The sequence below is a fragment of the Brachyistius frenatus genome, unplaced genomic scaffold (genome assembly GCF_029030835.1).
Source record: "Brachyistius frenatus isolate BFR_SWC_R1_liver_20210118 unplaced genomic scaffold, ASM2903083v1 Contig_29, whole genome shotgun sequence".
In the NCBI taxonomy this organism is placed as follows: domain Eukaryota; kingdom Metazoa; phylum Chordata; class Actinopteri; family Embiotocidae; genus Brachyistius; species Brachyistius frenatus.
Window position 1 is genome coordinate 4,087,305 of NW_027210628.1, and position 26,263 is coordinate 4,113,567.

The 26,263-nt window shown below is 42.5% G+C and overlaps 1 protein-coding gene across 1 annotated transcript; it reads right to left on the reverse strand.

Annotated features, from left to right (window-relative positions):
- Positions 1 to 3,118: 3,118 nt before the first annotated feature.
- On the reverse strand, positions 3,119 to 26,076 carry LOC138621319 (cadherin-24). The gene is made up of 14 exons (XM_069699284.1): positions 25,982 to 26,076; positions 21,864 to 22,744; positions 16,898 to 17,192; positions 15,133 to 15,252; positions 14,608 to 14,775; positions 10,937 to 11,118; positions 9,989 to 10,245; positions 9,754 to 9,890; positions 9,474 to 9,595; positions 7,232 to 7,349; positions 6,806 to 7,114; positions 6,468 to 6,660; positions 5,952 to 6,351; positions 3,119 to 4,951 (listed from the first exon to the last, which is right to left on the reverse strand). Exons 2-14 carry the CDS (start codon positions 22,536 to 22,538, stop codon positions 4,043 to 4,045), a joined length of 3,885 nt encoding a protein of 1,294 aa, XP_069555385.1. The 5' UTR covers positions 22,539 to 22,744; positions 25,982 to 26,076; the 3' UTR covers positions 3,119 to 4,042.
- Positions 26,077 to 26,263: the final 187 nt, after the last annotated feature.

Sequence of the window (26,263 nt, forward strand, 5' to 3'; positions counted from 1 at the left end):
CATATGCGGAAATTTCATAAAATGCTGTGTCACACTACTCATGTTTCCTCATGAATTCAAATGTTGGTATGAAGTTACAAGATTATGATGAGGTGGGAAACTGGTCAGTTTAAAATGTGATGTTTGTCTGATGTTACACTGCCCCCTGCAGACCATTTGGGGTAAAGCAACAGGTCCTTCAGTTTACCCATCTGTTAATATCAGCAGGAGGTTTGTTAGTCCTCTTTTACCCCTTGTTATCTCATAAATGGAAGCATCTTATGTTTGCATATGTCTACTAGTTTTGACCAGTTCAGCTTAAAAGAGATTTCTTCCTTTTTAAAACAACCAGAAGTAATCTCATCCAGAAACTCACAGGAGTTGGAAGGATGTCTGACAAATAGTTTTGGGCACAATGTTTTATGCTATATTGACCTCTCAGATATATTTCACAACATATTTTACATGTGTTAAAGACACCACTGCAGTAAGACACTACAGCAGTAGCTAAAAGAAGAGTTAGTTAGGGACTGTACAAAAATGATTGGGATAGGATGAGGGACTGACACTATCAAATAGATACAACACTATATCATTTGAATTTTCTATTATAAATAACACTTATAATACCATTTATTTTTTGGTCTATATTAATAAGTGAAAACATTTTATGAATTTAGAGCAAACTCAAGTTGGTTTTGTCTAATTTAAAGGATAATTCTACCTTTTTTTTTTTAACCCATAAAATTTCCCAATTATTATAATTGTGGCTCTATGGGTCATGTTAACTTTGCTGAGTTGAATCTGCCCGAAAATAAACTCAGAAATTAGCCGCCTGTTAAATCAATTTGCTAAATGCATCTCCATCTTGAGATGCGAGCCATCTGATCTAATCACCCTCCATATTGACAAATTCATTCACTAACTCCGGATTATTTAGTTGTGAGAGGCAAATGTTCCGGAAACTTCACATCTGATTGGAATGGCAAATTATCAGATGGACCATAATGAGGACGGTGGCAAGTCATTTCAGTTTGATGGCTGTAATTATTCCAATCAGAGCACACAGACGAGGACTGACTGTAAATCAGATGGAAGACACAGAGGATGGCGGCAAAGGCAGAAAGACAACAGCAATGTGCTGAAAAAAACAACATACTTCAGAAAACTGGAGGTGTTTCTGTGCTCACTGCTCTGCTGCCGACTGAGGAGGAAAACTTCTGCTGGAAAGAGAGGAACCGGTTGATGCCACACTTGCACAATTTCCATGTGTATATGGATGAGAGGAGTCCCATCTGTGGCTTTGATAAACATTTGTGTCCCTGAGATGCTGTTTCATCTCCCTGAAATCAGCTGAAAGAGAAGAAGAAGGCCTTGCTGTAAAGTAAAGGAACACACGGTTAACAGAAAGACATCCGCAGCTTCATACATGTAAACAGACCGGCGTGGCGGATGAATATGCACGGTGATCAGGTCAGGAGCAAGTAGTCCCTCATGGAGATCTTGAATGTAGTTGGCAACATGGCCGTTCAATGCAGCTAATTTCTGTGTATTTCAGTCAGACTCAAAAACAATTGTTTAAAATGATTCATGTAGAAATCTTTTTTTTTTGGAAAGCTGTAGGGAGCTCGCAGAGATTCCCCGAATCTCTACAACTACGGCAGGAGGAGTAAAGGTCACAAAACAGCCACATTTATGTGAAAGGTCAAAAATAAATAATACAAATATTCTTTAAATCCCAGGAGTGAAATCAATAGAGGCAAAAATTATGGAAAAAATGTAATGATGCTATTCGAGCCATTCTTTGCTTTTCAACCAAGAGTTGACTTTCATGACACGTTTCATTTGACTGTAGTTCTGAATGCTGTCAGGATGCAGAAGAGGTATTGTAGACAAATTACAAAGATCCGATTTCTCAAAGCGATTGTTGATTATTATGGTAAAGTTAACAGTTATGACCTGGAACAGAGACAGAATTCATCTTTATAGTATTAAACACTGATTGCTTTTAGACTTCCTGATCTAGCTGAGATAAATTCTAAGTCTGGGATGAGAAAAAGTTAAACGGCCTCATCTCCCTTTTCTGACCCCGCGCCCACATAATCTTCACTGTCCCTCAGCGTCTCCTGTCGTGGAGACTTTATATCGATTTTTGGCTTAAAAAAAACCAAATCACATCCTCCTTTCTTTCTCAAAATTCAAATGTTACAACTATATTTCCAGCTGCTCTACTTCAATTTTCCAACACATTGTTTTGTTTAAAGCACAAATGCAACCTATATGCTTAACTTCAGGTGGCAGCATCGTACCGTCAGCTGCTGCTGCTGCTCCCTGGACAATCACTGACGTCCTCTGCACTTCACAGCACTTTTCATAACACTCTTTAAAGTCTGCCCAAATGTACCATTGAAACATTTGATTTTCAAACATATTGTAATTTACTGTTACTTTATTTGTCGGACTATTTTTGAAGTGATCGACTCTCATGCTCTAACTCACGTCTATATTTAGTCCATCGTTAGATTAAATGTGTTCCTGTGATCAGAGAGGAAACTTGACATTTGTGCGGCGATATTTTGTCACACGCGTTGAAAGAAAAACTTGCAGCATTATGCCAGAAGATGCGACAGTATCCTGACAATATGCAGCGCGGTGATGAGTAGTTATCTTTTGGCGTTTCATTCCCGGGCCTGACAGGAGTCCAATCTCTCTTACACCTCATTTTTATTGTCAGGACGCCAAAGATTTTCTGTCAATTCCAGTCTGAAAGTGTTCCAATCTTATGAGAACGATGGCTGATTAAGACCTGCATTCCCACAGTAAGGAGGAAAACAGGAAGGGGGGATAATTGCAGAAAGTCAAACACCCTCTTAATCATATTATTGGAAATAATGTCATTATTTTAATAACTCCTCTTCATCCCTGCTGAATAATAAATGAGTTTTCAAACAGCTATAGAAATGAGTCATTGTCAAATGACAGATTGGCTGAACGAGACTATGCAATCTCAAAGTAAATGATTATTTTGCGCTTGCCTTGTGTTCCCGGCTCCTCACATGAACAATGTGTGTGTGTGTGTGTGTGTGTGTGTCCCGCGTCACAAAATGGCTTTAGCCTAATTGTGTCTCTTTAAAAGGTGGACGATGGATACGCCTCTGGAGATAACGCCAGACAAGCAAACACAATGCTGAATTATAAATCATCCTGTGTGGGTGAAATTATGGGCAGCCTCTCATCGTGCCTGCTGCACTTTAATAACTGAAGATCGGACACTTAATTTCCCGTGTGGTGACTGCAGTAAATATCCGTCTCCCCACAACACTGTTGAACAATAACCACTAAAGCCCAGGTTGATGTTTATCTACATATGGACATTATTTACTGTACTTTCACAACAGTACACAGGTCTTTGACAGTGACAGTCTAATCTTTTTCTAGCTGTGTGCAGATTGCATAGTGAGCAGGTTTCTCTACTGTAACCGTGACTACTTGCAGTCTCTCTCTAGTTACATGATACAGATGTGGACTGGGTTGGAGAGGCTGTGTGAACATGTGGCAGTGGGGGCCTACATCGGGGTACTGTGTAGGTTTTTAAAAAAAATCTCCAATTCAGATGCAAATGCATTATTTTCTTGAGAGTGTGCTCCTATTTAAACTATCAATATTAAATATCACAATTCCAGTCAATATTTGATGAGGCCTATTTTCTAACAATGCAGCTTTCAGGGCTTTGAATCAATATTTCAAAAAAAGTAAATTTTTCATTAACTTTAGCTTTGAAAGCCCAAGTGCATTATTAATATTTGTTACAAGAGCAGTGTGAAAAGTGACAGGTTCCGTATGCATTTTTTTCTAAACACAGTGGAGGTGAAAACTATACACTGTGCACTGATTGCGCCGCAAATTCTCGCTCGACTGTCAGCCTCCTGCTTTTTCCTGGCAGGGGGGAAAAACAAGACGATTTCTGTCAGCCGCTGTGTATTTTGCCGCCCCATGCTGTGTTTAAAATCCATCACTGTCAGCAGCGAGTTCTCCTCTCCCAAACTTTTTCTTTCAGTGCAGTCTAAAAATCCCATCTCTGCTGTTCTTTGTCTTTGTCCTCACTTTGCTTATGAGTCTCATTAAGACAAGCGTCTGCAGTCTCGCCTCCTTCAGTCGCCCGTGTCTGTCCCTCCTTCTCCTTCTCCTTCTCCTTCTCCTTCTCCCTCTCCTTCTCCTTCTCCCTCTCCTTCTCCCTCTCCCGGATGATCTCCACCAGCCTCTGAAACTTCTGGTTTAGCTCCTCCATCCCTCCCACCACCTTCCCGTCGTCCTTCTCCCCATCGCTCTCCAGCGAGCTCAAAGACTCGGCCCTCGAATCGCGGCCCTCGAACTCATAAGTCTGCAGCGAGTCGTAGGGCGGCTGCGAGAGGTCAAAGGTGACCTGATCCAGACGGATGTTCAGGAGCTCTTCCATCCGGAGAGGCTGAGGGATGGCGGCTTCTGTTCCCGCGGGCTCTCCGCCGCACGGCCAGCCTTTGTTGTTGCCAAACATCCCTCCAGGTAAGGGCAAAGACTGAAGGGTCAAATCCTTTCTCTGGAGTCTGCACATGTTCAGTACCGGCACCCCCCCTGGGTACAACCCACTGCTTCCTGTCCCGTTCACGCACGTCCCTCTGCTGTTTGGGTTCAGCGAGCCCACAATGCTATATGTGTCTCCCTTCAGGTAAACAGGAGGGTTTACACAGCTCACTTGGCTGCCGTTGGAATAATTTCGCTCTGAAAGGGAGGGAATGGACGAATCAGTGTCAATGTCATCCACAGTGCAGCTGGTGGCCCCAGTACTGATCTGAGTCTGGGATGACCCCGGCCGCCCCTCTTGCTGGTTTGATGAGAAGCTGGTGTGACTTTGGCATGAAGACTCATTTGTGTCACAGTAGGTCAGATCTGCAGCGAGGCTGGTTGGCTTTGATTCGCTTTCTGTTGGGCTTATCTGGAAAAGAAAAACAAGAGATTAAAAAAGACATAGATAACTGTGTGGAAGCAAGAAAGGGCCAAAATTATGACCTTTTTTTTTTTTTTTTTAACCAATTTAATACCTAATTTTGGTTTTTAAATATCAATGACCCAACAATACTGAAGTCAGTTCATCTATCTGAATTTATGTGGTTTAAATGAGATCAGTTCAAGTTTTACTCTTTCAAAACCTTTTTCAAGGGGGGTTGATAATTCATATGATTCCACTCCCTCAACTGAACTTCCACTTATTTATTCATTTGAGTGACAGAAATTGACCCGATTCAAAAGAGATCTGACTGATGTCATTCCCACTCAATTTCATGAACTTGGTACTTGCAATTTCAAGATTTAAACTTTTTTTTTTAATTCATCTTGAACATTTTGTTCAGTCCCTGATATACCTAAAAAAAAAAAAAAGTGCTGATAAATACAGGAACACTAAATCTTCATAGGTTTGGAGTGCAAAGATATTTTGACCAGATGTGAATTTGATTTTTCACATGTTGCTTTTCATCATAAGATGTATGAATTTTTAACAGTGAATTTGTGTAATTAAAAAAAAAGAAAAGCGGAAAGTAAAGCATTAGAATTCAAAGGCCACATAGAAATACATACATATTTAAACTGCAACATTACAGGTTGTAAAAACGTTGTTTTTAACAATCAGCTCCTTAATATGAGTCATGAGACTGTACATGAACACGTGTTGGTTTGAAGAGGGCGGGACTTATGCTGATGTCAGTTTCTCATGTACCAATCAGGATTTAGCAACATTTTAATAACAATCTAATTAAACAAGTAGATTAAAAAAAATGTTTTTTTTTACTTTGATTGTTGTATTTTTACTTAGGAATATTTTAGGATACAATTTGCAATATCACAGTTAGGAATTCACTTGCATACAAGATTAAAATCCTTGCTTCATGATAACTGTTAGATACTTCTATCTGTTTTTTGCATCACTAATGTCTGACCTTGGCCTGCTCCTGATTTTCCGTTGTGCCAGCTGCGTTTGCTTCACTGCTTTCATTTCTGTCTGTAATTTTGGTCTTCACCAGCATGCGCTCTGCTTCGAAGCTGCCGGGGCTCATCTCCGGGGAGCACAGCAGAGGCTCAAAGGTGCTCTGGTTCTGGATGATGAGGGAATTTCCAAAATGACCTCCGGTGAGCCCGTGGGTCAGCTGAGTTAGCTGCAGACCTGCTTCCAGCGGCCCAGCTGGATAATCTCTGAGAACAGGCAGCGTGTGGATGCCGTAGCAGAGGCGTCCGTAGAGTGGAGCGGAGCCTGGCCTCGGCTGAGGGTCCAGGCCGGAGCGCGGGTGACGACTCCAGCTGTACGTCCTGGCCCTCGGCGGATTCGGCTGGGTGTACCATCTGTGCCAAGAGATAAATGTCAGAGAAGCACACGGTCACACACAAACATGCACACGCGCCCACAATCGACCATGGCAAGGATAAACTTTATTATTTTTTTTTTGGGAGCAGCTCACATGTTTCTGTTGTTGTGTATGTGCTGAATTCTGTGCATGCTCTGCAGTGCTGTAATGTCAAAAGCTGCGGTGTCTGCTTCCCCTCCCCCCTCGTCATCGTAGGATATGATGTTCTCTCTGACATCATCCTCCTCGAAGGGTGAGTGGGAGTCTCGTTTCTGATGGCGCAATGACAGCGACAGTGCACACACCACTAAAGGGCAAAGAAGAGACACATGACCACGTACTCTTTCCATGGTAAAGAAAAGACCTGACACAACGGCTCAGCATCTTTCAAAAAAGTCACAAACAACATATTTATAGAAGTCCACAGACTTCAGAGAAATGACACAACCTACCCAACAGAGTGGTGACACAAGCCAGCATTGCCAGTAAGGTGACCAAGCTGAATATTAGCGATGGAGAGGCAGACGGCATGGGCAGACAAACAGTGTGTCTCTCCCATCTCCGGTCCCTCTGTTTGCCCCTGTCCTCTGTCTGCATGCCCCCTCGCAGACAGGGACAAATGGTCACAGTGACCGTGCCAGTGTTGGTCAGACCGGAGGCCCCGTCACGCAGCACAACTGGCACGTAGAGGGTGAGTAAAGAGGAGGTGAAGCCAGGGAGGGGCTCCAAGGCAGACTGGAGCACCAGGCTGGCTGTCATACCTGATAACGCAGCAGAAAAAAACACACACTCATTAAACAAGCAGGACAATCATGCAACAGTTTTTGGCTGCTGGGGTTCTGCATGTAATGGGGAAAAACAAAGCGGATCTGCGCAACCTCCGGATTCCCTGACGGTGAGGTTGAGGGTGGAGCTGGACTCTGGAGGGATGCTGAAGTGGACCGGAGCGTCCTGACCTCCTTGGTCCCTGTCAATGGCTCGGAGAACCTGGACTACCTGTGGAGCACAGAGCAGAAAGATCTCATTGTAGTAATAGTCACAAAGTAAATGTGAGGGGTCACAAGATGATTAAAGAGTCATCTGAAGACATCTAAAATTATTCAGATGAAGCACTCCATCAAATAAAACTCACTCATGACAAATGCATCATGACAAGAGGTTTGCTAGTAGTTTCATAGCATTCGTTGATCAAAAGCTGAATAATTCTCACTGACAATTCCAGATAAGACCCATTTTGAAATCTTTTTTTTTTTTTATATGAATTACTTCTAGGCTTAATATTGGTTTACATTTTTTTTTAACATATATTTAAATTTAGTTTTATTGCTCATTTGTTTTTAATGGATTCATTGTTTTAACGCTGTCTGATTTGTTTCAGTTCTGTTTGATGTTGTGCAGCACTTATGCTGTGTATAAATGTGTCATGAATTATACTTGACTATTTATTGCTGTCACATATGCAGCAAAACCCATTCATTGAATTGACACTCTGCAATTATCCCTCAATACAGCAGTTTTCATTATTATTAGTGGAGTCTGCTATGAGAGACTGACCGGATGAAGCACGAAGTCCAGGGTTACTGTTTTTAATTCTTTATTAGTGTTACTGTTAACTCTCCTGACACTGTATCAGAGCAGTATTAAGTTGCTGCTAATGCAAACCCAACATATCCAGCTGCAGGTGCTTCAGAGTAAAATGTCTGCATTGTTTTTAATTCTCAGATTTTATTCGCCCCATTCCCAAAGTTTAGAGATGTTTTAATCTGGGCTTCATTCATGCAAAGCACTTTATGACCTTGTTTGGAAAATTGCAGTACAAATCAAGTTTATTATTTTCCTTATTATTTTAATCATAAAAGCAATCAAACTGGTGAAACATGGGGAGGCTTTAATTGTGAAGCAGTCACAGGAAATACAGACTGACTGTTTATTCATAACATTTATAGCAGCGGGTCAGTTTTTAAAATGTGCAGCATTAAATTACATCACAGCTGCAATTATTATTGACTGAACTTTGTTTACTGACACACTAGTTCAGGCAGCTGGGATGTGGGAAAGTTCAGATTTGATAACCTCCAACTTCCCAGTTGAGAGCGTTCACATGACAACAACAAAGATGAAACATGGCGTCAGTAAAGCTATTCCTTTAAACATGACATTAGACAAACAAATAAAGATCATCTGTTCTTTACACTGAAATCAGCTCTATCTGCTGTCTGGATACTGAAGAGTGACCAACAGCCTCGTCATCACCCATGTAGACCATCACAGAGATGAAATCAGAAGATCATTATTGTTTGTACGCTACGTTTCTACATGTTGTTTTTAGCAGATAGTCAGCAAACTAACGGCAACAAAGTAACGGCTGAGTGTGTGTGTGTGTGTGTGTGTGTGTGTGTGTGTGTGTGTGTGTGTGTGTGTGTGTGTGTGTGTGTGTGTGTGTGTGTGTGTGTGTGTGTGTGTGTGTGTGGAGGGGGGTGGGGGCTGTCAGCACTTCTCTGTCAATATAGTAATTAGTGTTGTTTAATGGCACAATACCCTGCTCTAATTAGTATTACCTAAATTAACCATGAAGTGACTTATTTCATGTCGAGTGATGTCAGACCTTCTTACTAAATCCTCAGACGTTCCGATATGTGTTCAGGTGTTTTCTCCCACTCGGAGGTCAGAACTTTCTCACTTCCCAGTTGCTTATGAATGCACCATTACACATGCAGTTACCATAGTAACAATACTGGTCAACAAAGTAACTAGAACTGAAATCTTTTCCAGAATTAAAACTTTATTGACCTATGACCGGTTCGGTTTTTCCGGTTTCCCACTTCAGAGAAACACAGATAGTTTAGTTTATCTTAATGCTGAAATAAAAGCCGTTACATATCATATTCATATCCATCAAAACTATTCATGTTAGAATTAAAAATCTGCTGGAAATGAACCTGAGAAAGAAGTAAAAGAAAAACTGAGGAAAGCAATAAATTCGAGTCAAAAATCTGAGCAAAAGAAACTGTACAGGTTTTCCAAAATAATCACCTGCAGGAGCTCGAGACTGAACGGACAAAAACAAGAAACAGTCTGAAGTAAAATGTAATATCAGGAAAAAACAAAAGAAGAACGAACCTGACCGGGGGCGCTGGAGTCACACACTGATGTTGTGTACTGCCTGTCCAACTCTGGCGCATTGTCATTCTGGTCTAGTGTCTCTATGGCAACCACAACCCTTGACACAAGATTCGGGTTGTCTGAAAGAAAAAGAAAGCGACACTAATGTTGAAATTATCACAGAATTCTCCAGCGTTTGTACTTCCACGGCTCGTATTCCCAGGAAGTGCGCTCAGTGAAATATGACTTTGATAAGCTCTGCTGCTCGTGGCGCCCGAGGGCAGAGGTGCTGACATACCCCTCTGTGTGGCGATGACAGTGATATTATGCCACTGCTCCTGTTCACGGTCCAACTCCATCACGGTGCTGATAAAGCCTGTGTCAGAGGCGATGCGGAACAGGGCCTCGGGGTCTGACTGAGGATCGATGGAGTACCTGAGACACAGAAGTAGGCATGATCAAGAATAGGAAGGAAGAAGACGGCGAAGAGACGAGTGAGGGACTAAATGAGTGAGTGACGGTGGGATGAGCACCTGATGTTGGTGCTTTGTCCCGTGTCTGGGTCCACGGCGGACACTCGGTTGACGGAACACACAGGGGAGCAGTTCTCAGACACGTCCAGATGGTACAAAGCCTGCGAGAACCGCGGCGGCTCATCAGCATTAAGGACCATGACCCGGACTGTTGCCTGGTCCTTAAAGGGACCTTTCCTGATGTATCGGGGATCCACTATAGGATTAGCGACTTCCACAGAGAAAGTGTACGAACTGCGGGTTTCATAATCCAGGAGCTGCAGCGAAGAAGAAAGCAGCCACAATCGGAAGGCTATACTTTATTGAAGGCCTTTCATATATGATTAATATGTATATGCTGCCTATTTCTACCCACATACAACACTTCATAATTCATTTCGGATACTTTTCTCACTTGTTTTTATCACTCCCAACTCCCAACTTCCATTTGCACCTTTCTTTTTTATGTCTCTAATAAATTTTGGGTAATTAATCATCAGTCTCTGTTCTTCCTTCACTCTCTGCAACCTCTTAATTTAAGAATCCACAGTGCTGTAATTATCTCTGAATGCCCAGTGCTGTTAAAAGTCTTAAAAGCAAGAAGACAAATTCATACCGGCTGCTTTTAACATGACCTTCTTGCTTCAAATGAGCTACCGCTTATCACCAGCTGATTATTACTTCATTGTTTCTCATTAATTGCCCCTTGTAGAGCCCTGGGAGTCTGAACCCATCAGCAGCAGAGGGTGTTACAGTGGAGTGTTGAACTATTTCACTGCAAAATATTAATTCGCAGCAAACAGCTGACCAAAGCAACTTTGTTTAATTGCCAGAAATTATGCAAATTAGAGAATTGTTTTTTCTCGTAATGAGGCAATTTAAATGTCTGCATGTAGCTTTAGATGCTCTGCCATTTGTAAAGCTTTCAAGGCTGCTTTATACACATTCACTCTGCATGGAGTCACTCACCTTGTTCAGCACAATGACAGCCTCTTTGTCTCTCGCCGTTACGTTGAATATTTCGGCCTCCTCGCCGTCCATGACGGTGAACTCCAGCTGTGCGTTTTCTCCCAGATCGGGGTCGGTGGCGGTGAGACGGCCCACCTCCACACCTGGCGCTGCGAGCTCCGACACAGAGAACGACCACGAACCTGCCGGCAGGAAAACAATGAACATAACAGTCTGAGCACAGCCACTGAATGTCAATGAGGACGCTGGTTGAGTTTGATGTCAAAACACAAGATAATGCATTCGACTTCTCCTACACATATTTCACAACCGGGTTTCCCATTTTTTCAAATCTATCCTGATACATTACTGACATGCCCATATGTATGTACACTGGAAGAGCTATTGGTTGCTGCAATCATTCCACTTGTCCATATACTGGCTATAAAAAGAGCTCTTCCTCATGCAAATCTAAAGTCAAAAACGGGGCATAACATTAAGAGTCCTCAGTGGAAATATTCATTCAAAAGCTCGGCTAAAGCTATTATCGTATCAAATGAGGTGAGTATGTTCCAGAGCCACATTTTACTGTGGAATTCTCTCTTTGTGGGGATGTGCATTTCTACTTTGCTGCTCTGCAGGGTCGAAATTGAAACACAGACTGTAACTTTTTGAAGATACCCGCTTTAAGACCAGCAAAAATGTGAAACTGTCATTCATTGGTACCTCACTCTATTAAATTCTGTGCTATTAATTATTTAGTAGGTCAATTATTTTGGCCACACGTGATTCATTTTAGACATTTTCTCTTTGTGGCTTTGAAAGGCTTCGACAGAACAAGCAATCCGAAGACATCATGTTGGCCTCCGTGAACTTGCGATTGATATTTTTGAGCATGTTTGTTCATTTTATAGACCAAATAATTGATAATAAAAGTAGTAGTTACAGCCCTGGTCTTTCACATGACACAAGAAACAAAACATTTTAAAATATTGCATTCATGGTTCCCATAAGATGAAGCGTAATGCTTTTGGAGATCCCCTGACCTTTTTCTACAGCACAACTGACATGTTTATTCGTCGCAATTTGTCTAGTACTTTGGTTTCTGACCAAATATATTCAAAATTAAATAAACTTTGTGTTTAGTGCAAATGAGATCATGTTAGCGTGCTCATTGTGTGTATGTTAGCATGCTGGCGTATGCAGCTCAAAACACCGCTGTGCTTAAATATCTCAGAGCTGCTAGCGTGGCTGTAAAGTTATTATCGACACAAGCGTAGATATTCAAACATGGCTTAGCATTTTTTTTTTTTTTTTTAAATAATGAAACAGTTCATTATTCGACAGCTGTTTGTTATTTGCTGATCTGACTTTATGAAGCAAAAATGGAAAAAACATTTGTTAGCTCAAACTACGCAAATGTGAAGATTATCTTTTCCTTTGCGAATTATTGTGACTAGAATATATCTGGTTTTTGAAATGATAAATTACACAATGTTTCTTGGCTTTTAGGAATTTGGGCATTTTTGAGGACTGGATAATTGATACTGAAAGCAGCTTACAAGTTGTTTTGTCTCTATACACTGACTACCGAGGGGCCAGTGGAAGCCCGGGATGAAAAGTTTGTTTTTAGTGTTATGACTGAAAATTTGCTGAATAAATGAGTTGAGAGACCGATACGATATAAAAGAAAACCACAGTGAAGGCTCCAAATGGTTTAGTCCGCCCTGCACAAGGATACATCTCTAAATGCAGCTAATTGAGCCCACTGACAGCACTAATGTACACTGTGTTAGAGTCATGTCTTTCCCAAGACTGGGATCCCAAAACACAAGAGACGGAAGGCAAAGTAAGAGTTTACGAATGGGTTAAGCTAATATCAGCAGCTGTTTAGATTGAAGACACTCAGCCAGAAATCAAAGCCTGGAGACTATTTGCATTGTGCAACAAATTAATCAGCATTATGCATCACGTAATGCATAATGCGTTTTCTGATTTGTAGGTATTAGAAAACTAGTTGTAAGATGATCATTTTTAGCTTTGTCTTGCAGCTTGAGAATGATAAACATAGATGAAAATAATGTTTTTAAGTGTGTTGCTACCAGCAACCCTCAATTAACCAGAGTAAAGCACTTGTAGGCTGCAGTATGTTGAAGACTTAAGCACATATCACAGATGAATATGACTTTAAATGTTTAAATGTGCTATGAACAGAGTACATGAGTGACAACACTAATAAACATGACAGATTCGTATGTACAACTGTAGGCTATAATATTTGTAAGAGATGTTCCAGAGATGTGTGACAGACGTGAATAGAGAAGAAGACGGCCCACAGAGACTGCTCATGTACAGGGTCCACAACGTGGTGCCCCACCTCTGATCCCATCACTAATATTAGAAACACAATGAATAAGACTATGTAAAGCCTCGTATCAAATAAGAATGATCTGTCCCATTCTGCTATTAATGAGTTACTGAACTGAGAATTACAGCCTTGCTGAGTTAATCTGTTATTGTTTAGCCTGGATTACAGTCTGTCCACTTAGCAGGCGTGAAAAGACATTCTGTGGCAGCTCATGTCATTTTCTCGGCATCCACCATGATGATGACTTCTCTTCTCACTTGCATCGCAACGAGCAGCAAATTCAGAGAAATGCTTTCATTTCACTCAAATGATTGTTAATCATCCCAATCCTCCACACAATAAGGAACATTAATTTTTTTTTTTTTTTTTTAAATCACACCCCTCGCATTGAGAGAGCGCACTACAGTAAATGAGCTGTTTGCTTAAATTGTGGCATTATTGTCAAACTGAGAATAATGACCCGCGGGAAGGTGGGGAGGAGTGGGAAGATATAGTCAGATATCAGTAAATAAGTAAACACACTGGTGGCATTTGGAATTATTAAATTGCTCCTATAAAACATTGTATTGCAGCACAATATATCAACACAGGGAAAGGGGTCTTTAAACATTAAGATGAATGGCAGTAAGCAGAGACTGTCAGGAAGAAGAAGTGGGGAGGAAGATGGGGGGAAAAGCGAACAGAGGAGAGGTCGTATAGAGAGAAATGCAGTATGTGTCTGAAAGTGTTAGACACATTCTGCAGTGATTTTACTGTCTATTGAAGCAGAAAGCACTGAACTTTAAGATGAAATATTAATAGTATGGAACAGGGAAAAGCTTGGATAAGAAAAAGCGGACATGATCTTTCACTCTTCTACGTCAAGGCACAGTCCATTTGAACCAGAGGGACCAAACGGGCGTGTTAGTAGGAATGTTAATGCCAGTCAATCTTAGCAAAGGTTATGTCATTACAACCGATTAAAAAACAATGATTAGGAGGTGAGCGTCAAATAAAAGAGCAATGGTGGAGTGACAAGCTGCTTAGCCACTTTATATCTTATCTTGGACCTGTCAAGAAAACCAGGGCCCAAAGGAGGCAAACAATATCAGACTCCTGTCACAAATGCCATTACAAGATGTTTCATCATTTTAATCTTCACTGACTCACACACACACACTCACACACACACACACACACACACACACACACACACACACACACACACACACACACACACACACACACACACACACACACACACACACCAATTTGACAGCGACAGAGATTGAAAGCAGCCAACACTTATGATCACACATGGTGATCTGATAACGGCATTGCTCACTCCTTCTGAAGTGAGGGGGGTTGTCGTTAACATCGCTCAGCTTCACGGTGACGGTTGTCGTCCCCGATAATCCGCCCAGATGTCCCCCCATGTCTTTGGCCTGCAGGACAACCAGATATTCATCTTGCGTCTCTCTGTCCATGTCAGGTACAGCTGTCCGCAGCACGCCTGGTGGGGAGGAGAGCGGGACACGGAGCAAAAATCACAACAGCAACAGATTTCGCAGTGACACGATGTCTCTCGGCATTACCGTCAAAGCGAGTCAGATGCATACATTTTAAGAATTAGGACGTTGCAAAACGCATGACTCCGGGCCACTTCTGCTTCTGAGCAGATCGTATAAAATGCAAGTTGTTGCAAATGTTCTTATCCACAGTGGACATATGGCAGCAAAGGATGCAACATATGATATCTAACAGCACCCCTGGGATTAAACATGTAAAGTGAAATCATCGGCGGGAGAGGCAATTAACGATAAACGGCTTTAAAGGGGATGTCTGGTGCACACGGGGGACATAAACAGACCTGTCTGAGGGTCCACAGAGAAAACATCCTGGCCCTGAGTTATGGCGTACACGAGCCGGGCGCTGTTTCCATATGTGGGATCGTCAGCATCTCTGGCTGTGACCGTGACAATGGACGTGCCTGTGAAATAGAGGAGGCAGGACACAGGTGACAGGTCAGAGGGCCCTTTCAAATTAGAGTCGCTAAAGCCGGTGGCTGGTTCATGTGTCATCTACCAGCGAGGCTTCACCACAAATAAAGAGTTTACGCACTCGTGCTCAGCTGCTGTCATGCCCGAATTTCCCCCCACAAGTGTTATCTTATCCTAAATCAATCTTTTGAATATCAGATGCTTAAATATGTAGGATTAAAAAGATAATCCAGTACTCTGTTGTCTATCCATACGCACAGGATGTTCTAAAAGACACGTCTTTTCAAGAAATGAGGCTAAATACCCAGTTAGGTTATTGTACAATTACCCTCCTTGAAGTTGTGCCAAAGGCAATATATTTAGCCACATTTTGGAAAGAAATGGGATTGTTTTTAGCATACTGAGAACATGAATAGACCGCTAGGAAGATGATTATGCTGCAGAAATAGATTGAGGTTCTTTTGTTTTTTTTTAGCCATGCTAGCAGAAAACTGACAATGCCAGTCTGTTTGGTAGGCAGTCAGTCCAGCACCTTAATCCTGAACATAATATTTGACAATTACTGTAGTTTGTCCAGTAAATTTGGTGGTGCCCAGAGGATAAATCCAAATGCCAAAATATATGCAAAATAAATGGCATTCCTGTAAGCCCAACCTGTACGTTGGGTTTGCTGCTAATTCGCAAAAAGTTAGTATGTCAACAGGCTAAACTCAGATGGTGACTAATTCCAGGGGCGTGCCACATTATGTCATTCATGACAATATTAGTGTAACTTTAACATGATTCAAAAAAACTCCATATTGCGATAATGGCAATATTCAGACTTGCTCGTGCGATGACGTCACGCTCTGACGTAGCGCAGCCGTACGGCAGCATTGTGCGCTCGCAACAACCAACATGGCTGACAGAGTCTCCGTGGTGGAGAGTCACCTCCAGAAAGAGCAGCGCCTTCAGGAGTGTGGGAGTCGAAGGATCAGATGTGAAACACACCACAGTCATGCGTTAGTTTTTACTGCGTATTTGAAGGCAAACTATGTCAACTTTAACACTGTTTTTGTTGCAATGTAAGTTCTTGAAATGTGCTAATAAAACATTTTCAGGAGGCTATTTTGTCATCTTGTCAAGAGTATCATTGTGACGGAAATACCCTGAAATACTGTGATATTATTTCATCATCCCGGCTAAATACCTGTTAAAAATGTGCATTTTAATCCTCTCACTATAGGCATGTTGAGAGCATGAGCAAAGAAGCATCTCCTTCCCTACATGTAGCATAAATGTGGGCGTTTAGTCTGAAATAACTCCATATCTACTGTATTAAATAGCACAATATCTATATTTTGAGTGTCTCAGTGAAGTGTACAAGTATGAAATTTATGCGATTTACAGTGACCTCAAAAATGTACTGCCCACAGCAGAGTAAACTGTTGTGTATTACGTTTTATATAAGGAGAAACAGAATGAGTAAAAAAGCTCGGTGTTGTTTTGTGAATCTTGTCTCTAGTAAAAATCAATCGTAATCGACGTGAACTCAGCAGAGAAGCTGACCCCATGAAGCAAAACACTATTATCATTTCACAGCCACTTTTCAAGAGATTTTGGGTGGAGTACCACGTTAATGTCTTAGCTGTGTACCTATGTTGGCCATCTCCGGTACCGTGGCATCATAGGGCTCATTGGGGAAGACAGGCGGGTTGTCATTAATGTCCTGCACTCGGATGATGAACTCAGAGGAGGGCTCCAGGGCTCGGCCGGTCTCACGGTCTGTAGCTGTTGCAACGAGACGATACTGATCTTTCTCCTCCCGGTCCAGGGACTTGGTGACATGTATGTTGCCGGTGTTGCTGTCGACAACAAACACGGAGCCCACTCCCTCTCCCTCCAAGATATATTTAGTGCGTCCGTCTCCTCTGTCCATATCTGTGTGCAGCTGGAAAATCAAGTACATGCAGAGTAAATTACTGCAACACCTCCAGGCAACATCACTTTCAGATGCAGTGTGCTGACACAGGTATCGCTCATTAACACGCTTCTATTTGTACGGCAAGTACTGCAAACCTGACCGTGATTTATGTTGAGATGCGATGTGCTCAGTGAATCTGAAATGAATGGCACCAGGTGTGGAAGACACATATGGTACCAGGATGAGCACTAATGCATTCGGATAATTAACTCATTGGACCAAACAGGCCATCGGGGGATTGTTCAGGGCAAATCCACATCAATGTGGACGGTGGCTCTACAAATGTTATACATACACGTTCACAGATGCATTCTGCTGACGCAGGCAATATCCATCTGCAAATCTTTCTGTCTCTTCCATCCATCTGTCCCTTCCTTCCCCCTTCTTGTAAATCCATCTGCCTGACTTGCCCGTACCTTTTAAATCACCTCTTTTTTTCCAGTCCTTGGTTCACTCTCTTTTCATCAAGTTACCTCGGTTACACAGAATGCCCATCTGCTCCCCCCCCTCCCCCCTCTCCTTCCCCTCAACCCTTCTCCCCCTCTGACTATCTGTTTTGCTCTCTGGTGCAGAATACTGGTTCGGTATTTAATGGCAGAGAGGATATTAGTGTGAGCTAGATAGGTAAAAGGCCAAACACACAGAAATAGAAAGCTAAAGAGATTACTCAGCCTTCATCACACTGAGCTTTCTGACCAGAAACCTTCACATCTCTCTATCCTTAAGGCGCATCTGCACATGTTCATAATCCACGAGGCTTACTCTCAGCCTCTGCTGTGGACCTTAGATATATTATGAAAACCAAAACATTGGCATTAAAATGCAGCTGCAACACTGACTGTTTACAAAAGTGCAGAGCAATTTGAAATTATTTTTTGGGAAGAATATTCATGTGATGGCACGAAAAATCATGCAACCAAGAAATACAGAAATGTAATTGCCTACATAGTGATGAGAGCAGAAGTAAGCCTAATCATTTGTGTGCTTAAGACAGATGCCTACTTCAAAGTAGGCACATATTGCAACATTCAGCAGCGCATGTTTAACAACATATGTTCACAATTGTGCTATTCACACACAATGCGCACAGACCATGCAGGCAAAAACATATAAGATTAGTGTACGTGGTGTGTGTGTGTGGCATGCACGGGCTGGAGGATGAAGCTGGGGATTATAGGAAGTCATGATAGCATACTCTACAAATTGCCAGATAAGGGACTCAAGGTTTTTCTTTATTCATCCTGACACCCACACCCGTCTCTCTCTCCTTTCTTCCATAAAAGTAGCTTTGATTTTGATCCCACTCTTCGCCACGAGACATCTTTGTCAGAAACTGTGCCTACCTCACTGCCTTGCCCCCCCCACACACACACACACACACTCCCCACTCCCTATCCAGCTCTCCTGTCCTTGCCGTCTAATTGCTAGCTCAGTCCTGCTGTGCTTCGGTCAGCATGGAAAAACACACTCACGGTGGGGAAGAAATTTATCCACCCTGTACCAACAAAGCAAGAAAAAGAGGAAACTGACTCTTCCAATCCCTTTGTCACTTTATCTCCCACTCTGTAATCGCAATTTTTTTCCCCCTCCTCTCACTCACGCAGTACATCCACCTCCGGGTTTATACCTGCTTCACACTGCTTTTGTCTGGAAGCCAGATTCTTGCCTGTTCTCCACTAGTTCAGGCACCTGTGATTTGAACTGTTGATAGCTCACCTCAGACTTCGCACTGGCAATCAGCATGACGTGATCGTCTCGCTCTTTTTTTGGGGAGCAAACAAAACTATACTGCCTTGGAGGAAAAACGTTGTGCTTCCAACCCCCCTCACAATGCAGGGGTACTTTATTACATGACTATCAACATCGAGACTGTGCTCGCAGAGGAATGAGCAGTCCCGTGTGTCTACTGATTGCTTTAACACCCCTCCCTGACTGTATCAATAACAACCAGAGAGGGAGATTAAACATTTATGAGGTGTATACTGCACTGGTAAGAATCCAATCTAGACTGTCACTATAAAGTATACTGCTGGCTACAAAGTGGCTGGCAGCATTCCCCGTTAGCGCTACAGCTGATATAATCCTACTCCGAGTATGCTGGGGCTGCCAGCGGCTGCATTAGTGTGGAGCGCCTGACTGTGAAATGCTACAAGTAAACCCCTGGGATTGAACGGTTCAGGTGTGCTGTGGATTAAATCATCTCAGACACTTCTCGTGTTGCGACACCGACAGCAGTTAGAGGTTGCTGGTGTAAAAACTCCAGTATATGACACGAGAAGTGTTGGCCCTGCTTCATAAACACCACCATTATACCGGTGCGTCATTCCTATGCAAATCATGTTACATTTGAGAATAAGAAAAACTAATTTTTTTTTGCAAGCACAGAAATTATATTTTTAGAAAAAACATTATTATACAAGGAAAATAAATCTATTTTATTTCTCCTTGAATGCATTATGCAATTTTTGTAATAGCCACACAAGTGTACAGTTTGCTCATTTGCCCTCTCAATGACAGCTAGCGTCTGAACAGCTGGTACATTTGCTGTTAGGGGCGACAAAAACACAACATTTGTAAAGGTCAAATTTCTGTGAATAACGAGATAAAGATTTGCTTCACTTTTTGTCTCCATGTGTTTTTAGAGGGCCACAATTGCAGCTAATCTAAAATTAAGTGGAGGAATTTCCTCCACGGCTGCTCCGCCTCTAGTTGCACTGCTGTACTAGTGAAACACTGGAAAGCACAGGACACATACTCATAATACGTTTTTAGTGTTGGTTATACAACCAGGGTTATGAATTTCTTTCTCCATTAAGTTTCAATCTAGTTATTTTTTTTGCAGACTGGCTAGTTAAATTCTGACAGATAAATTATACTCAAATAAGTTGTCTAACATGATGATTCAAGCTACACAGTCAAGGCAATATAATCAATCAATGTATAGTTATTTAATAAAACAGTTTCATTTTATTTTACCCCAGCGGCATAGCGCTATTGTTTGAAGTACTGTAGAGCATGCTTGTGTGCGCATGGGTGCGCCAACAGGTGCAGACATGGTTTAAGCAAGCTTATATACAATAGCCTAGATATTTTAATTAATTCTATTTAATAAAGTCAACAATATGATCCTGCTGTTTTTAACGTCGTTCTGGATCCCTCAACTGTTATTGTCAAGATTCAAAGCCAACACGCTGCGGCAAATGTTTCACAATAAAAGCAATGAAGGGTTTCTGTGTACTGAGACACTGCAGCTCCTTTAACTTGAACCGGACACAGGAAGTGTCGAGTTTGTACTAACATGTAATGCTTAAACAGTGCAAAGAGTAGCGGCTCAAAACGAGGCTTCGAGTTGAAGTCTTGAATCAATCAATACACCTTAAATGTCAATATGACAACCGGGACGTCACCCATTGGTTTGTGAACTACCGTTTTGAAGCCTTGAGTTTGGCATTTTTGGCGTCACTGTCTTGTTTTTGTTTTTATTAGAGCCAGAACTGGTACACAGTTTTCCAAATGACGTACTACCCCTAGTGCACTCACATATAGTACTCTTACCTGTTAGGACTCTTACTTGTGTAGTACTTGAATTTCGACAGGGTAGTGTTGTCTCAGATTGCACACTGCAGTTCTGCCCTTACTGGAAATAACCGTAACATTTGAATGCATCAACTGTCAACATGTCTGCCAGTTTTGATTATTTTACCCAGAAATGAACGTGTTTTCTTGCCCTCTGTTTAACGTACAGAATAAACATGTTGATGGATTCTGTCCAACAGCAGTATCAAGGTACTTAGTGAATAAACACAGTGTTCTGCAACAGCTGCAGCTTCCACAGACGCTGCAATTTGAAAATACTTTATGTCGGTGGTGCCTCTCTTTCCGGTACATAACAAACATGGCAACTGTTGAGTGTGGAAAGTGTCCTGGTTTCACACTCCGTTTTGAGTGCACTGCATGTTTCCATACTTGTCAGTGTGATGCACTGAAAATAGTGTTAGTACGTAAATACACCATTTACAACACAGCAATAAAAAAATTTTTTTTAAAAGGACACTATGCTCGCCCGCCTATACCGGAAACCTGCCTGCACTCCAGACATGTCAGACACTGAAGTTTCTGCCTGTTTTAAAAAAAAAAAATTATATATATATATATATTGTTTCTGACTTCTGTAGATTCTTTTTTTCTTTTTGGATCTGCTTACCATTCTCTCAGTGTTTCTCTACTTCCCTAGCAACCAATAATACGCCAACTACAATCTTGTTGGAGACCAAACAGCTGCCTTTACCTCCAATTTCCAACTGTCAGATTGGAGAGCAGACATAATGGGGTCAAGACACTGCGAGTAAACATCTAAGAGTGTGTGAACTCACTGAGTACACAGGGAGAAGGAAACAGATAAAATGATTGTGCACTTAAGTGAACAATTGCAAATATGTAAATATGTGTATGGAGCAGAAAACAGATTTTTGTTTGCTTCAGTTGGAATATTCTTTGTGCGATTACAACTTATCTATGAAAATGTATGTGCTGGCAACAAAATCTTCCAGTCCACAGGAACGAGGTTAAATATGATATGCTACAGTTAGATGACGGTGATTCACATGTGCATGCTGACTCGTAGTGACAACAGCTTACCCGTCCAATGAGCACAGGCTCGGGCCCTCTGTACTCCTCGATCACAAAGAACTGGTTCCAGAGCCAGCTCCTACGGCGGCGGGAGCGCAGCCCGGCTCGCGGCAGGTACGGCCCCGCCCGCCTCTGTTCAGACTCTGTGACCCATTTAAAGAGGCCCCGCGTCTTCTCAGGCTGAACGTCACCGACACCTGTCTCCAGATAGAGCCCGGGCTGAAGAGCGTACTCCTCCACTGAACTTGGCACTCGACTCTGATCATTAATTACACCTTCAACCTCTCCATTACTCAAATTGCTCCTTTTCTCGTGGTTCACAGTGAGTTCAGAGCTATGTTTGGGTGTTAGGGCTATGGCAGAAGATTCTGGATGTTTAAGTATGACTGTTTGCTTCGCCGCCTTGTTCATGAAGTCAAAAGCATTACGTTTCCCGTCATTTTGCTGAAAAGCTGCATTTGGCAAGGCTCCTACATCACCCTTTATATCCTGAATCTGACTTTCAAATTCTTTGATTTGCACAAAAAAGTTGTCAGTGGACTCCTCATGAGGTAACACTTGTTGCTTTTTGCTTGATACTATTTGCGAATGCTGATCTTCCTCCGAAAGGCCAGCAGCCTCTGAAATGCCATTTCTTTCCCCTTTGCAGAATAGAAGAAAAAGAAGCACAACATACGCTGCCATCGCTGACGCTCGCCGATCAGTTTGTTTCGAGGGACGGCTGACGAACAGCTGATCAGATGCAGGTTTTTTTTTTATGATGGTTTATTTACAGTGTGTCGTCCTCCTGCTCCCGCTTCAGTTTGTCCTCTCCTCTCCCCGGAGTGCGTCTTCATTTCTCCTTCGCTCCTCACATATTCCCATGCAGTACACATGCTGCACAGGATCACCTGAGAGGAGACATAATTAGCAGGATCTTGACTGGAATCACTAAAATGGGAAACAAGTGCTTCAAGACAGTGAAGTGAACAGACAAAGAAGCTGCCGTATTCCTCGTTATCTTATAAAGAAGAGGATATTTTGAGACGAATATCCAGATAAATGTTTGCTGAACAGCTTTGTTTGCTAATGTGAGTCGGGTGCTGTAAAAATAGCCGCAAGTTTTACACCGAAACTGCGAACATTTTGATAAGAGTTCACTTTGTACCTGATGCCGTTCGTCGTCTTCCTCTCATTGCTGTTGTGTGTGAATCTAGCTATTGATCACATTCTCTGAGAGATAAGTGTGCTCTTAAAATTTTCAATTAATTTAAAGCCTGCGGCCCTGGCGATGAGGTGGCGCTCAGGTACTTTACTGCTCCCTGTCTCACACAATTGCCTGGACAGCAGGTGATTGATGCCATCACTAAAGATGGTCTCCCCATGCCTCAATGCCCAGTAGTGAAAGAAGTTCCCCTGAAGAGATTAATTAGGCTCATAAATAATTCAATCAATGACTTATCCTCATTTCCTAAAAGTTTAATGAGCTGCCTTTTGTCAGTGTTTGCCTCAGATCCCGAGCCATTGATATTTGAAACTTGATGCGGTGAAAAGTGTCAGCAACTTAACAAGACTGAAACTGTTTGATCGCAGTTTTTCCAACCACGTCCCCCACCTGCATCCATCACGCTGCCTCACTCTTTCCTGTGATGAATCTAACATTTCTGACATCTGCTTCCACCTTTCATGCACGCCTTCGTGCGTGCATTACCATCTACACAGTGCAACCGTGCACGAGTCAGGTACACAGGTAGGTTGTCTTCAAACACATTTAAATAAAAGTTTCTATCTGTGCGTTTCTCTTCTCAGCAGTTTTAAAATCCCCTAAAGAAAGGGGAGATTTTCCTGCATGACCTACTATTGCGTGCAAATTATCAATAATTCCGCTAAAGGACATAAATGATATACTGCACACAGACAAAGCCGAAACCTCCGGCCTGTTCTGACTTAATAAATGTACAGAGAGTCTTGTTCTTTGATAAATTTAAAGGGAAATAAGCAGAGAGGGGGCCATATAGAAATGAAGCCGCCTTTGATAGGACTGCATAATATAAACCATAACATTTTCTGATATTTCCAAATTAATATGCTACATATGAAAGGAAGAACACATGAAAATGAAATCAATGTTTGTTTTTTTCCTCTCCAGATACTGACCTACTTAAAAAAAAAAAAAAAGTAGGCTTGTGAACACAGACCATTTGAGCATTTGATCATAGAAAATAAAAAGTAATTTGTATCTTTTTTGCGTCATTTTGTTTCTCAAAAGGAAATCCAGCCTTGAGTTTTTTTGTTTCACGTTTGCACACCAATTACACCCAAGTCATCCATATGTAATGCTTCATGTTCAGCATCTGCATGCCGGCATCTTAAATCTATGAAAATACAAGAAGTGGCTCTTCCAAAAACACTTTTGTCTTCCTCAGCTATTGTGCATTAGCATAGACCGAGCTTACATTTCTCTCTGCCAGCTTTGCTCCAAAACCCACGTTGCCAGCAGTACATGTCATTCACCGTTGTTTGAAGTCTTTAGAGTATGAGTGTGTATGAGATATGTGTGAAATGTAAGGCAGGGGATAGAGGATGAAAGCGTGAGGACGATTTGCTGTTGCAGGCTCAGAATGGGATGATGAGTGGTGACATAGCTCTAAATTGCAAATCGCTGTTTCAGTCTCACTTCACTCTGCATAGAGTCGCTTCACTGCAACAAGGCTATTTCATTTTTATTAAAAATAGCCCAGTGCATGTCAGGCCTTCTACATAGGGAAAAATGTAGAGAGATGGAGGGGCATGAAGAAGCAGGGGAGGGGTAATGGTGGTGGTGGTGGAAGTACACTGTGAGTGTGTGTGTGTGTGTGTGTGTATGTGTGTGGGGGGTGGGGTGGGGGTGGGGGGGGCGGCTGGCTTCAAGCAGCCAGGACTTGGACATATTCTGCTCCATTTGAACATCTCTGGCTTTCTCTCCTTCTGCCATTCGTCTTAACGCTTACAGACCTCTCATCCATTCTCATCGGCTCTCCCCTGCTCGGTGCACACAGGGAAATCTCTTAACGTCTACCTAAATCAGACAAGTGAGGAGAGGCCCACTGTACTCGGCACATCAGCCACGTCATTACTGTCAAGGTTTGACACTCAGACAGCTTAACTTTAAATGATACCACAGTAAAGGCACTGCGCGGAGCAAGTGTTTAGCCATGTACTTATCTATCAGAAGGAAACGCGTCTGCGGCTTCAAGGTCTACTTGAGAGAGACAGTTGCGGATGATAATGCCTTCTCTGACATTTGTCTACATTTTGACCACAGAAGGACGTAACATTTCTCAAAAGCACGTGATGGCTCATTACAGCCTCCCTTTGGTCTGTGTTACACACCAACGCGCGTCCACGCGCGCGCGGGCACGCGCTCACATCTGGACCGCTTATTAGCATAGTAGAGATACACTAAACAGCCCGGAGCGTGACCTTGTCTTGTTGGAGGAAGCCAGAAAAATGACCTACTTGATGCATGTTAATGTGATTTACACACTTGGGCTAACTATTATAATGAATGCAGCGTCCCAAAAATACTGCTGCGGGCTCCTGACCAAAGGTCCTGCGACCCCGTCATTTTAGAAAGCGAGCGTCCCCGCGTGAAAGTGCACGCAGGTGAGGACGAATGAGTGCGCGCGTGCGTGCGTGACACACACACACACACACACACACACACACACACACACACACACACACACAAAATGCTACCTAGCCAGAAAACGAGAAGGAAAGCACGGCATTATCCGAGCCATCTGTCAAATGTTGGCGCTCGGTTCAGTCACCCAAAAAGCACGGTGAGCTTTAACAAACGTTTCGCTCTGCCCGGTTATTATTTCACCTGAACAGCTCGCACATGCGAGCGGCTGCAAAAACAAAAAAAAAAAAAAAAAAGGCGAAAGGTTTTGTTTCGGCTAATTTGCGAACAGCTTCAAACTGACAGTGAAACAGTTGGAAAACAGCCTCGCCGTGAATTAAAAAAAAAAAAGCCTCCAACACCAGAAACTGGACGATGAAGTAGGGAGCCAAGAGCTGGAAACTTGTCTCCGTAAACAAGTGAATTGTGAAGCTGAAGAAAAAAGAAACAAAAAGTCATTTACCGGAGGAGGATCAGAGCTTACCGTGTGTCTGCGGCTCAGCTCCCGGTGGTCTCCTGGTTTAACGGAGCTGAAATGATCCAACGTGGGGAAGGATGCCGAGGTTCATCTGAGCCCAACGTGAGGTCTGTCCACTTAGCCCAGTCTCTCTGCCTCCGTCTACCCCTCCCTCCCCTCCCTCCTTCCTTCCCTCCTCCCTCCTCCCTCCGTGCGGGTCTCTCTCTCTCTCTTCTCTCCTTCCCTCTCTCCATTACTTTGTAAGTACCACAGAGACGAGAGTCACCCTAAAAGCCTGCTATTTCGGAC